The sequence below is a fragment of the Felis catus genome, chromosome D2, assembly GCF_018350175.1.
Source record: "Felis catus isolate Fca126 chromosome D2, F.catus_Fca126_mat1.0, whole genome shotgun sequence".
In the NCBI taxonomy this organism is placed as follows: domain Eukaryota; kingdom Metazoa; phylum Chordata; class Mammalia; order Carnivora; family Felidae; genus Felis; species Felis catus.
Genome location: NC_058378.1, coordinates 46,361,261 through 46,375,062, shown reverse-complemented (window position 1 = coordinate 46,375,062; position 13,802 = coordinate 46,361,261). Strand labels below are relative to the sequence as shown.

At 52.0% G+C, this 13,802-nt stretch overlaps 1 protein-coding gene across 8 annotated transcripts in view; it reads left to right on the top strand.

Annotated features, from left to right (window-relative positions):
* Positions 1 to 13,802, top strand: part of ARHGAP22 (Rho GTPase activating protein 22) — a 176,742-nt gene that overhangs the window by 109,523 nt on the left and 53,417 nt on the right. The window contains exon 1 of one of the 8 annotated variants that reach the window (XM_045040288.1): positions 117 to 460. The exons of the other annotated variants lie outside the window; for them this stretch is intronic. Coding sequence (XP_044896223.1) covers positions 409 to 460 — 52 coding nt within the window. The 5' untranslated portion in view covers positions 117 to 408. Of the gene's footprint in view, positions 1 to 116; positions 461 to 13,802 lie in introns of those variants that run through there. 8 annotated transcript variants of the gene reach the window in all.

Genomic DNA, 13,802 nt, shown 5'->3' with positions numbered 1-13,802 from the left:
GGGAGACGGCTCGGGCTCGCATCGCGCCCCCTGGCGGCCCCTCGCGAGCGTGCAGCCCGACGCCCCAGGAGAGTAACGGGCCGCGGGGAGGGCGCCCGAGAGGGCAGGGAGCCGGCGCGGGGCCGCCCCGGCGCGCGGAGATAAAAGCGGGCTGGCGGCTCGGCCGGCGCAATCTGCGCGTTCTCCTATTGATTAGCAGCGTCTGCCCGGAGGCCGGGATGCCCGCGGCGCGGGGCCGGGACGGAGCGTGAGAGCCGGGGAGTGGCCAGCCCGGCGGCCCCGCGCGCAGCCCCGCGCCTGGCTGGGCATAGCCCGCGGGCCAGACCTCGGCCGCGCCGGCCCGCCGGCCGGGCCGGCGGCGGGCGGCGCGGCGGGCAGCGGAGCCGAACGCCTGGCGCGGGGGCTGCCATGGGGCTGTGCTGCTGCAAGGACTGGAGGGGACACCTGCCGGCGCCCAAAGGTAACTCTTGGGCGCGCACGTGCGCCGCGGGCTGGGGACCTCCGCGCTCGGGAGCGAGGCGCGCGCCGCGGGCTCTCTCCAGCTACTGCTTGGGGCGGGGGGGGGGGGGGGTGCCAGACCCGCTTCGGGGGCTTGTCCGCCACTTCTCCGGGGCCGCCCGCTACCAGCCTCAGCCCGGGAAAGGGTTCAGATGTGGGTGCAACTCTCCGAGAGTCCCCAAACTTCGGATAGTGCGTCCAGGGGCTCCTCTGGCTCCGCGGAGCCCGGCTGGGGCCTGGGGTCGGGGCCCAGGGCGGGAGGGGAGCCGAGCGGAGGAGGAGCGCCCGCACTCACGGTCCGCCAAGTCCAAGGCTCGGGCGGAGGAGCCCCCGGCGCCTGGCCCCGCCCCCAGGTCCTCCGCCTTGGGAGCCCGGCCCCCCGCCGGCGTTGCCTCTGCGGCTTAACCGCCTCGAGAGGGACATCCGTTCTGCTCGCCCGCCTCTGTCACAAACTTGGACCGAGGGGCCCTGACTCAGAGTTTTACAAAAGTCGCGGCGAAACGTGCGAGGGGATCTGCTTGTGGAATGCAGCAAGCTTGCAGGGGGCTCCACGCCGAGAAGCTGGCTGTGGAGCCGGCTGCAGCCAGAGGTCTGGCCTTCTTCGGGCAGTGGCCCTTCCGGCTTTTAACCCTTGACTGACTGAACCGATCCTGTTGATTGTCAGAAACAGTGGTGCGTCGCTTTACTGCTGGGCTTCCCAGACTCACTTTACCCTAAACCTCACCTGACCCCCTCCCCCGCCTGCCGCTCATTAAACGTGCAGATCCCCGGGCCCCACCTGAGCTGCCGGATAGGCTTTGGGGAAAGGCCTGGGAAGCTGTGTGTTTAAGGACTTCCCCAATTGACTGCCTTGAGCAGGTGAGTTGGGATGCCTTGCCTGTGAACAATGAGGTCAGTGTAGACTTTTCCAGAATGGGCCCCAGGTTACCGGTACCTTGAAAATTATATTCTAGATCCAGATGAAGGTATGACTGTGTCAAGAAGCTTGAGGGACTCTTGTCCAGGTGATAATGATGCCACCAATGTACAGGTTTGTTAAAGTTTGAGATAGCTTATAACATGTAAAATAGATAAACATTAAAAAAAATGAACAGGATTCACATTTAAACAGGACTGATAGAGCAAAGAGAGAAAAGAGACTAGTTGATCTAGCCATAAGATACTATCTGTGGTTGAGCCTTTCTGCAGCCAAAACCAAATAGGAATTGTGACTAGCTGCGTGGTTCTCATTGCCCAGGGCAACAGTTTTCTTAGCATTTGATTTGGAAAAGAAAAAAAAGCATTTTGCAGGTGGGGCTTCATGGCTGGAGGGAGGGGACTGAAAGTGAGTGAGTCTTGATGGTTCCAGTAGCCAGGATGGTGGGAGGACTCGGAGGGCAGGGTTTTGCTTCCTGCTGGCTGAGGGCAGGTCAGAGCAGAGCAAGAAGGATTTCACTGGGGGCTGGCAGGATTGGAGCAGCTTTGGTCCTTCCTGACCCTTCTCAGTAAACAGGGCCAGGGGTGGAGCCTGGGTCCCAGAAGCAAGGGTAGGTTTGCAGGGCATTGGTTTGCAGGTATTGGTAGGGAGGGTACATAGTCAATTAGCAGTCCTAGAAGGGGGCCAGGGGCATCTCCTGCTAGCTTTGTCTTATGGGGCTGTGGATGCCCAGGCTACACGCGTCCAGGTGAGGAACAGGTCTGGTGTAGGAATGTTCCTCAACCAGCACCCCCACCCACCCACCCACCCATCCCAAGGCCCAGCTGGCCCCAGCAACCTGGGAGCAGAGACCCAGTCTGAAGAGCCCACATGGTCCCGCAGCCCATGTGAGTTAGCAAAGCTGGCAAAGAGTCTGGAGTCAAAGAGTCTGGAGTGAGAGCGGGTAGGGGCCACTGTGATGCCTGAATGTGCATGCCCTGTCCAGAGCGGGTGGCCAGCCAGCCACTGCCAGGCAGGAAGGATTTTCTGTGGTTCAAGGAAGGCAGATATTTGGGTTTTTAAATGTAAAATCTCCACAAATGATTAGATGGTGTTGCCTCATTTAAGAAATGTTGGTGTTTGGACCATTGTTCAGGACGAGTTCTGCCTGAAACGGGGGGGGGGGGGGGATGGTTCCTTAGGCAGATAACCTTAGAAATCATGGGTTCTTGGAAGGTTTTTCACTGCCAGACTTCTCAGAGCTTTTAACACATTGGTGCAATTGTGTACCTCCAAGTTGGGTAGATAGTAGGTACAGTCTCCAAACCTGTACCCGGGGAATCTGCCTTTCACGGAGCATCTCACAGCACCCGCGTCTTTGGACACACTTTGAGAAAATGCTGCCTTAGACGTTAAACTGATTTCAGTTGTCACAGCAGGGACACGGCACATCTGTTTCCGAGGGGTGTGTTGTGTGTTTCGCCGCTGCCCCTACCTGAGTAGGAAGCTCTCTGACTTTCCAGACTAGAAACGTGTAATAGGTATTTCATTTAAGAAAAGATCGGAAGAGAGTCCATTAGTTCCTCCGTGACTTAAAATTTCCCAAGATGAGAGCTGTTGTTAATGGGTTGCGTTCTTGGCTATTTCTGAAACAAAACTTTTAGGACAGAATATTTGACTGTGCTATCCCTGTGTGAAAGTATACTTGACAAAGCAGGAAAGCTCAGGTAATCGATCCCATGAAGAGGGCGGCAGAAATCCAGCAAGTGCCAGAGACACGAGGGTGGATCTCTTCATCGCGCCTTCTGTCACAGCCTGGGACTCCCCCCCCCCCCCCCCCCGCCCCAGGAGACACCTGCCCTCTCACTAGTTGCAGGGCTGCAGGTGGGCAGCGTGGACCTGAGGAGGGACGGCTGCAGGTGGTTTTCGGGCATCATATGCAGTGGCCCTAATCACGCTTACTGACGCACGCAGGACAGATCACTGCAAATGGGGCATTCCTGGGTCCTGGGTACTCCTGAAGAGGCCGAGAGGTCAGTGAGTGCGATCTGATGCGTAGAGAAGGATTACCCCTCCTCCAAGCAGGGGGCACATGTACTTGATCTGAACTCTGAGAACACTCCGATTGCATTGTTTCTAGGCAGGGTTTCCAGACGTTTCTGCCATGTGGCGCTCTATGGTGGGTCTGTTGAATGGCAAGTTTCATTTTCTTCTACTTTGCCTTGTGGGCGAAGGCCGAGACTTAGAGAAAGAAGTGGTTCAGGAGCGCGGCCTTGAGGCAGCTTTCGAGGTTGGGGAGGGGCCATGAGCAGACCGGTGGGCCCCTAAGACCTCAGCCCCCAAATCACCCCTCCTGCTGGTCTCAGCGTTGGGAGCCCTCCTCTGTCTTCCAGGATCTTGCCCCCTGTCAGGTCTCCTCTCTCCCCAACACCATCATCTTTCCTTCTGTTGGCTCCTTGTCCCCCTACAAACCTGCCCAAGTTACTCATCAGAACATTTTTTAAAAACCAACCTCTTGTCCCCATGTGCACCACAAGCCCTGGCCTTGTCTCTTCTCTATCACCGGTTCTCCAGTAGGGGTTGGCCTTCCTGCCTCCTCCTTCTCCTCCTGTACTTATCTTATCCCTGCTATCCATGCTGGACCTGGTGAACTCTGAGCACCTGGGGGGCTGCCCCACGCCCCACCTCTGTCCACCTCCTGGCCCACAGGGGCTGCCCCTGCCCAGCCCTCTATCTCTTTTCCGCCCTGTTCCCTTTAATGCACCAAGTTCAGCTGGGAATTGTTTCATCTTCAGAGCTCTGTCTATAAGTCCCAGAAATCTCATGCAGGGCCCTGATAATTGTGCTCACCTTTAAGCAATCAGCACCCTTAATCCTTTGCCCCCACACCCCTGCAGTGCCCACCTCCAGCCTGCAAATCCCGAACTCCGCCGGAGTCCTGGGCACTCTCCTGCCCCTTCTCATGGTGTTCTGGCTCCCAGCCTGCCTGCTGCTTCATTTCCCATGATCAAAGGCTGACAGCTCCTGTGATCCCGCCCAAGGCAGTGTCCCCATCCCTGCTCCCATGGCCACCGTGATGCCTGTGCAGACCCTCAGCATCTTGCCCGCACTGGCTTCCGGGCTGGTCATCTGGGGTTCATCCTTGCTCTTTCTAGTCCACTGCCCAGGCCAACACCCCGTGCACAGCTCCTGTCACACTACGTCCCTCCTCAAACTCTGCCTCGGCCCTGGAGTGCTTACAGAAGAAAGCCCAGCTTCTTAGCCTTGCTGGCTTTGCATGTGCCCCACCCCTCCCCGACACAAGACCTGGACCCCTCTGGTCCTTGCATACCCCACACCTACTCACAGAGCCTTTAGTCAGGCCTGAGAGGGGTCAACCACAGGGAAGGTGGGCCGTACCTGGAGCCGCCTCTGAGCCCCTGGCCCACAGGCCCTGTTCATTTCATTCTTTCCAGTGCCCGGTTGGTCTGGGCCTGTCACCTCTGGGATCTGGCACTGTGCTCTGCAGAGAACCTGTGCTCGCTGCGTGGAGTAGAGGTGGAGGAGACTGTCCTGTTCACCTTTGCCTGTTCTTGTTGCCCGACTTCCAGGGGAGCCCAGGGGAAACCCTGCTGGGAGTCCAGCCCCACTCCATGTATCACTCAGCTGTGCTAGAGCGAGGCGCAGGGTGTGGACTCTGTGCCCCTTTTCTGATGGACAGAGGGTTTGTCGGGGCTCCTTTCAGCCTGGGTGCAGAGGCCCGTGGGCCAGGCTGGGCACCATGCAGATGGTCAGGCAGAGGTGTGCCCTGTCCCGGAGGGAGGCATGGCTGTCACTGGGTGGAAGGGATAGAACTGGTTCTACTGGGTAAACTCCTATAGAGCTGCTGAGCCCACCTCTTGGAGAAGGTTCCATTTTTCATAAAATCTTCCCAGATTGCTAAGAGGCAGCTGTCATCCAGGCTTCGGTCCGTCCATTTAACGGCTCTCTGTTGGGCACCCACTCTATGCCAGGCCTTGTGCCCAGCTTGAGGATAAAGAGTCGGGGACGGTGCACCTCTGCCTCCCCTCCCCCGTATGCTCATAGCCTGGCTGGCTGGAGACCCAGGAAACAGGGACGCTGCAGACTGAGAAGATACGCAGGGAGGAGAGCAGTGAGCCTAGGTGGGCTGGGGGCTGGGGTCCCACCCAGCCTGGCAGTTCAGAGAATGCCCAGAGCAGCTGATGCCTGAGCCGAGTCCCGACAGAGAATATAGGGAAGGGTTTTCTGGACCCCAGGGGTGTGCCAGGGCCCAGGCATTCGGGGAGTGCAGGGTCGGCCAGCAAACGGTCTCCTGCCTCCCCACAGCTCACTTGCTTCTTGCTTCTTGCTGCCTACTCCTGGACCCACACAAGCAGATGCTTCTCCGCTCACTTCGGCCCCCTGCCCCCCACTTGGCCCTTTTGCTGGCAAACCATTCAGAGTGACCATTTTTTCAACCCAGGCCTGGCTCCGTGCACCAGACCCGCTTGACGCCTCCATTGGGCTCCCTTGGACCGGAGAGTGGCCAAAGCTTATCAGGCTAAATTGAACTCTTGATTTTGTGCTTCTGCTCTGATTTGCTGTCACCAGCTCCTGCCAGTTCTGAGTCCCTCTGCCTGTGTCCTTCCCAGGCCGGCTCCCTGGTCCCAGCCACCCGTATGCTGCCCGGACTACTCCACTGGCCTCCTGTCCCCAGCGCGTTCCCCAGCAGCAGGCAGTGTCTGCTCAGGGTGCCTGCAGGATCTCATTGTTGCCTCCTTACAAATGCTCACTCAGTGACTGCAGTGACGTTAACAGAGAGCTCTCAATGCCGCTCACAGGGGGCCAGTGTGGTCACACACACCCAGCCTGCCTTCCTGTCCCGTGTGCCTCTGTGTTCTCTCCACCTCTGGCATCGCCCAGGCACTTCCCTGCCTGGAGTCACCTTGCACCTGCTTTTGACCTGGGGACCCCAGCATTTCCTGGGAGCCTGTCCCTGACCCCTGTTACTTGCTCACTTGCTAGCCTGTCCTTTCACTTTAAAACCTATCACAGTGTGTAAATACACACGCCAGTGTGTAAAATGAGCCAGAAGCTCCCTGAAGGCAGGGCAGAGCTGTGTCTTTTGCTCGCTGCTCAGAAGGCCGGCAGAAGCCAGGCTGTGTGGGAGCCAACGCTGAAGATGATGGAGAGCTCGCCAGGACAGACATGAGGCCAGAATGACATGTCAGAAGGTTAGGGCCTCCTGCTCCAGGGTTGCACTCAGGGACCAGAACCCTAAGGCCTTTGGTCTGTAGCTCCGAGTCTGCATGGGTCCCCCTCTGTTTCCAAGGAGTGTCCCTCTTTGTTACCTCTTTCCCATTCAAGTGTTCTGGGCAGCAGCCCTGTGGGTTTTTCGGAGAGCGAACCAGCCTTAGGCAGAGGATTTGGTTCCATTTCCTAACCAGGGGATCCCAGGCCACCCCTCACCTCTCTGAGCCTTTCCATCCCCACCTGTAAATGGGGACAGGCTAACTTCAAAGGTTGTCAGAAGGCTGTTGATAGTTCTTTTAGCTGGGTTACCACTTAGAACCTCAGTTTCCTCATCTGTAAAAAGGGAAATAGGTAAGACTAGATGATCTCTAAGGTCATGTCCACTTATACCTCAGGCTGTTGTCCGAGGAAGCTCAGAACTGCTCCGTGTTCCTAGCAACAAAGCATTAAGAAGGGCACATGCCTCTTCCTTCCTGCACAGAGAAGGGCTCAGCCGGTGATTAGCTAGCTAGGGACACAGGGGGTGGGGATTTGATACTGCAAGGATAGGTCAGCAGCCTTCCCCTTGGGCAAAGTTCATGAGCAGGTCTGTTTAACCAGCACATACCCATGACCAACAGTGCTGGCCTCAGAGGAGAACCGCTCCTGGGGAGCCAGAAGTCTCTGACCTTGGCCATTAATTAGGGCAGCAAGCCTCCCTGAGAGCTGAAGAGTCCCAACTCCTGAAGAGAGAGGGGAAGAACATGCCTGGAGCTTGTTTTCTTGTCTTGTTAGCCTGCAGGCCCTTGCACCTGTAAGGGGGCTCTCCTTCGGGAACGCTGGGACCAAAATCCAGAGCATCCAAATGAAGTGAATCCCTGAAGTAGTTGTCTTCTCCTACCTGCTCCAACCCAGCTAGGTGGCCGATGCACGTTCTGCCTGAATTACAACTTTTGCTGGACTCTTCCCCCAAATATCCTATCACTACCCTCTTTTTTTTTTTAAACAGCTCTAATTGAGACGTATTTCACGTATCATAGAATTCATCCTTTCAGACTGTACAACTCAATGGGTTTTAATATATTCAGAGTTGTGCTATCATTACCATCATCTAATTTTAGAACATTTTCATTACCCCCCAAAATGAACCCTATATCCGTGAGCAGTCACTCCCCATTCCCAAGACAACCCCCCCCCCCCACTTTTCCTGTTGCCCAAACAACCGCTAAATTGCGTTTATACAATATAAGGCCTTTTGTGATTGGCTTGTTTAACTCATCATAGTGTTTCCAAGGTTCGTCTATGTTGTAGCACACATCAGTACTTCATTCTGTTTTTTTTTTTATTTTTTTTTAACGTTTATTTATTTTTGAGACAGAGAGAGACAGAGCATGAACAGGGGAGGGTCACAGAGAGAGGGAGACACAGAATCTGAAACAGGCTCCAGGCTCTGAGCTGTCAGCACAGAGCCCGACGCAGGGCTCGAACCCACGGACCGTGAGATCATGACCTGAGCCGAAGTCGGACGCTTAACCTACCGAGCCACCCAGGCGCCCCTCTGTTTTATGGCTAAATACAGTCCCTGGAGTGAGTGGACCACATTTTGTTTATCCGCTCATCAGTTGATGAGCATTAGTGTTTTGCTAGTATTTTGTGGAGGATTTTTGTTTGTGTGTTCATAAGGAATGTTGTGTATAGTTTTCTTGCAGTGTCCTTGTTTTTATCAAGAGAGGAATACTGGCTGCACAGGAGCTGGGGACCCTGCCCTTGTCTTTTCTGTTTTTGGAAAAGTTTGTCAACAGTTGGTATTAATACCTTAAATATTTGATGGAGTTTACCCATGAAACTGTCTGCTATTAATTCCTCTTTAAATGACCGGTAGAATTCATCAGTGAAAATTGGGGGGGGGGGGGGGTGGGAATATTTAAGTTATCAATCCAGTCTTTTGTTAAATAAAGGCCTATTTAGGTTTTTGGTTTCTTCTTATGTCAGTTTTGGTAGTTTATGCCTTTCCAGGAATTTGTCTATTTCATCCAACTTACTCCACGTGTTGGCAGAGTTGTTCATGTTATTCCCTTTGATCCTTTTTATTTCTGTAAGGTTGACAGTGATGCCTTCTGTTTCATTCCTGATTTTAGTAATTGGAGTCTTCTCCCCCTCCCCCCCTTTTTTTTTGGTTAGTCCAGCTAAGTTTGTCAAATGTGGTGATCTTTTCAACGAACCAACTCTTGGTGGGTTTTTTTCCCCTTTTGTTTTCTAGTCTTTATTTCTAGTCTAATCCTAATTATTAATTTCTAGTCTAATCTTAATTATTTCCTTCCATATGTTTGACTTGGGTTTGGTTTGTTTTTTTTTTCTAGTTTCTGAAGGTATAAGGTTAGGTTATTGATTTGAGATCTCTCTGCTTTTGTAATGTGAGTGTTTATAGCTGTAAGTTTCCCTCCAAGCACACTGCATCCCATAAGTTTTAATATATTGTGCTTTCACTTCAACTCAAAGTGTTTTTAAAATTTCTTTTGTGATTTCTTCTTTGGTTATTTAGGGGTGAGTTGTTTAATCTCCACATTATTTGTGATTTCTGTAAATTTCTTTTCCTTATTGATTTCTAAATGTATTGCTCCTAAGCTGGTGAATATACATTCACATTTTATTTTATTCAATCCATTTAAATGTTTAAGGCTTGCTTTATGATCTAGCATATGGCCTATCCTGGAAGACCTTCCATGTGCCCTTGAGATGAGCGTGTATTCTGTTCTTGTTGGATGGGATGTTCTATGTGTATTTTTAGGACTAGTTGGTTCCTTGGGTAGTTCAAGTCTTTTGTTTCCTTATTGATTTTCTGCCTAGTTCTATCCATTATTGAAAATGGACTACTAAAGTCTCCAATTTTTTTAAGTTCATTTTTTTTAGTAATCTCTACACCCAATTTGGGGTTCAGACTCACAACCCCAAGATCAAGAGTTGCATGCTTTTTTTTTCTTTTAATGTTTATTTATTTTTGAGAGAGAGAGAGAGAACAAGTGGGGTGGGGGACAAAGAGAGAGGGAGACAGAGGATCTGAAGCGGGCTCCTCACTGAGAGTAGAGAGCCCAATGCAGGGCTCGCCCGAACTCACAAACTGCGAGATCATGACCTGAACCGAAGTCAGACGCTTAACCGATCGAGCCACCCAGTCACCCCCAGGAGTGGCGTGCTTTTCTGACTGAGCCAGCCAGGCACCCGTAAAGCCTCCAAGTATTATTGTGGAGTCCCACCTCAATTCTGTCCATTTTTGCTTCAGTATTATGGAGCTCTGTTGTTAGGGTGACATGTGTTTATCTATTTATTTATTAATGTTTATTTTTGAGAGAGAGAGAGAGACACAGCATGAACGGGGGAGGGTTAGAGAAAGGGAGACACAGAATCCGAAGCAGGCTCCAGGCTCTGAGCTGTCAGCACAGGGCCCGACGCGGGGCCCGAACTCACGGACTGTGAGACCATGACCTGAGCCGAAGTCAGACGCTCGACCAACTGAGCCACCCAGGTGCCCAGGGGGACATGTGTTTATAATTGTTGTATCTTCCTGCTAGAATGACCCTTTTATAATTATAAAATGTTCGTCTTTGTCTCTAGTAACATTTTTATCTTAAAGTCTATTCTGTCCCATGTGTGTATAGTCATTCTGACTCCTTTTGGATATTGTGTACATGGTCTTTTTCCGTCATTTCACTTTCTACCTGTTTGTTTTTAAATCTAAACATCTCTGATAGACAGTATGTAATTTGTTTTTTAATCCATTTCCATTTAATATAATTACTGATAAGATGGATTTATGTCAGCCATTTTGCTATTTGTTTTCTACATGTGCCATGTCATTTTTGTTCTATTACTGACTTTTTATATACATAGATGTTTTTTGTTGTATCATTTTAATTTCCTTTTGTTTTTACAGTATTTTTTTTTAATGTTTATTCATTTTAAAGAGAGAGAGAGAGACAGAGCATGAGTGGGAGAGGGGCAAAGGGAGACACAGAATCCAAAGCAAGCTCCAGGCTCTGAGCTGTCAGCACAGAGCCCGATGTGGGGCTTGAACCCACAAACTGTTACATCATGACCTGAGCCAAAGTTGGACGCTTAACCAACTGAGCCACCCAGGTGCCCCTCTTTACAGTATTTTTAAGTTACTTTCTTAGTGATTGTTCTAGGGATTATAGTCTGCTCTCTCCCCTTCCTTTGTGCCAGTAGTGTCATACTGATTACATCTTTTAGGCATTATAAGTGCATCAACACAATTTTATGCACTTGTCTTTTAAATCACATAGAAGGAGGGGCACCTGGGTGACTCAGTCGGCTAAGCATCAGACTCTTGATTTCAGCTCAGGTTATGATCTCACGGTTGGTGAATTCAAGCCCCTGTGATGGGCTTTGCGCTGGCAGCGTGGAGCCTGCTTGGGATTCTCTCTCCCTCTCTCTCTCTGCCCCTCCCCTGTTCACACTCTCTCTCTCTTTCTCTCTCTCAAAATAAATAAACTTTAAATCAGATAGAGGGAAAAAAGGCTACAAAAATACATCTATACTATCTTTTATATTTACCTATATAGTTACTTTTATCGGTGCTCTTTACTTCGTGTAGATTTGAGTGACCATCTAATGTTCTTTTCATATTTGTCTGAAGGGTTCCCTTTGGGGCACCTGGGTAGCTCAATTGGTTAAGCGTCTGGCTTCAGCTCAGATCATGATCTCATGGTTCGTGGGTTTGAGCCCCGCTTCAGGCTTTGTGCTGACAGCTCAGAGCCTGGAGCCTGCTTCAGATTCTGTGTCTCCATCTGTCTCTACCCCTCCCCTGTTCACGCTGTCTCTCTCTCTCTCAAAAATAAACAAACAGTAAGAAAATTAAAAAAAAAAACAAAACAATGAAGGGTTCCCTTTAAAATTTCTCTGAATGCACCTCCAGTGCTCAGAGAGTTTATGACTGTCTTAGGCTTGACTCCCCCTGCTTGTGCGTAGTTGGCCAGAAGTGAGAGATTGAGCACGGGGACTTCTCAGGTCTTTCCTGCTCATCGACACGGCTGTACATGTGTACGTGGGCTTCTAGATCACCGGAAGTATGTCAGAGCTTTTCAGAGCTCCTAGTGGATTTCTCCGTCCCTGGATCTTTTTTGGCCAGGCTTGTTTGCCCAAATCAGCTTTAGACAGCTGTAATGATAAAGAATTACCCCTGGTTGTTTTTGACAAATGCCCTGGAGATAGGGCTTTTCCACAGAGTGAGTCAGGTCACATCGTGACAGTGCTATGTAAATGGGGCTTTTTCAGAGATCTGTAAGACAGATCAAGTTGCCACAGTGGGGGACTTTCTGAGATGCTAAGTTATACCAAGGTAAGGGAGCAGTTCTTCCGTCTTCTCTGGTTTAGGCCTTGTTCTTCTTTTAAAAAAAAAGTTTTTTTTAACATTTATTTATTTTTGAGATAGAGAGCATGAACAGGGGAGGGTCAGAGAAAGAGGGAGGCACAGAATCTGAAACAGGCTCCAGGCTCTGAGCTGTCAGCACAGAGCCCGACACGGGACTCGAACCCATGGACCGCGAGATCACGACCTGAGCCGAAGTCGGACGCTTAACCGACTGAACCACCCAGGCGCCCCTAGGCCTTGTTCTTCTTACCTAAACTACTTGGATGTTTAGGGGGGAACTGGAGATGAGTTAAGGTGCTTGAGGGCTTGGTTTCTGGGAGGCAGTGTGAGATGTTGGAAGCTCACGGAGCTCTGAGTTGGGCAGGCCCGGTTCTGTATTTTGGCTGTGCCACCTGCTGTCTGGACAAGTCACGTCTCTGAGCCAAAGAGGGATACTCTTGTCTGTGACTTGGAATACTGACAAGCTCACCAACATGTCCAATAATGGAAGTGATTATTATTTACCTTGAGGCTTAGGGTGAGATTCTAAAAACTGATGAGGCCAGTGTTGCTTTGCTGAAAGGAAAGCGCTTACAACACACATAACACCCACCGTGTGCCGAACCCTGTGCTTGATTAGCACCGGACATGTACGAATTCACTTAATCCTCACAGTTGCCTTCCAGGGGATTCTGTTCTTCGTGTCATTTTAGAGATGGGGAAACCGAGGCATTGAGTTTCACGGCCAAGGCCGCTCAGAACCAGGAGTCCAACCCAGGCTGTCTGGCACCAGAGGCCACCCTCCCAGCCTGCACTCCGCATTGATTGCATTCACTACCACATGACCTAGAGCCAGGCACTCACTTTGACAGCTGGCTGCAGAGCACGCACGAGAGAATGAAACAAAAAGCACACGGCCTGTATGCACGAAACTTGGAACAGAAAGCTGGCCACCCCTGGTCACATCCAGCTTAGAGTCAAAGGTTAGTCACAGACCAGCAGCTTCTCCTTTGTGGCTTCTGCTGGGCCAGCTTCCTCTCTGAGGATCAGTCATACCCAGGACCCGCCCCCCGCCCCCAGCCCCATGGAGTTCCCTTTAGGGCAGGGGCTGTGGTGTCCCTGAGCCTGCTCAGACTCTCACACTGGACCGGACCCAGGATGCTGTGCTTCGGCCCCCCCCCTCAGTCAGCTCCCCACGCACAGGCCCAGGAGCCAACGCGAACGGCGGGGGTGTTCAGTCACGTGGTGCCCACTGAGACCCACCCGGGGCCTTGCAGGAGCAGGTTCACTTCCCCAGGTTCACTTCAATCTTTTCAGACTCAGATGAGTCCACCACAGCCAGTGATGTCACAGTGGCCGCTGCCTGCCTGTCTCTGCAAGAACGGAGCACAAGGCGTGGATCAGGATCTGGCGTGGGGCCCCTCTGCACCTGTTCGCCAGCCTCCGTCTCAGACCTCCCTGAGGACGGCCCTAACCTGGCAGGTTCGCAAATTCCTTCCTGCCCAGGAGGTCTGCAGGCCTGGCCGATAATCAGATGGCACTCACCAGAGAGGCTAGGAGGTTTGTAAAACGCGGAAATGCTTCCTTACCGGTCAGTAAATTGTCACTACCCCCAGGCTCCCCGGGGGCTCCGCAGTCCTCTCACTGTCTAGAACCTGAAACTTCACGCCTGGTCCAGCAGGGTAAGGCCCACCCTGTTCTGACTGGCCCTGGTCCCCATGGAGCCTTCGTTCAGGATTTTAGACACCACCCAGTCAATGTACATCAACCACTTCTGGAGAAGAGAGCCCCTGAACTTGGGAGCAAGGAAATATCTTTGAGATTAGGTAG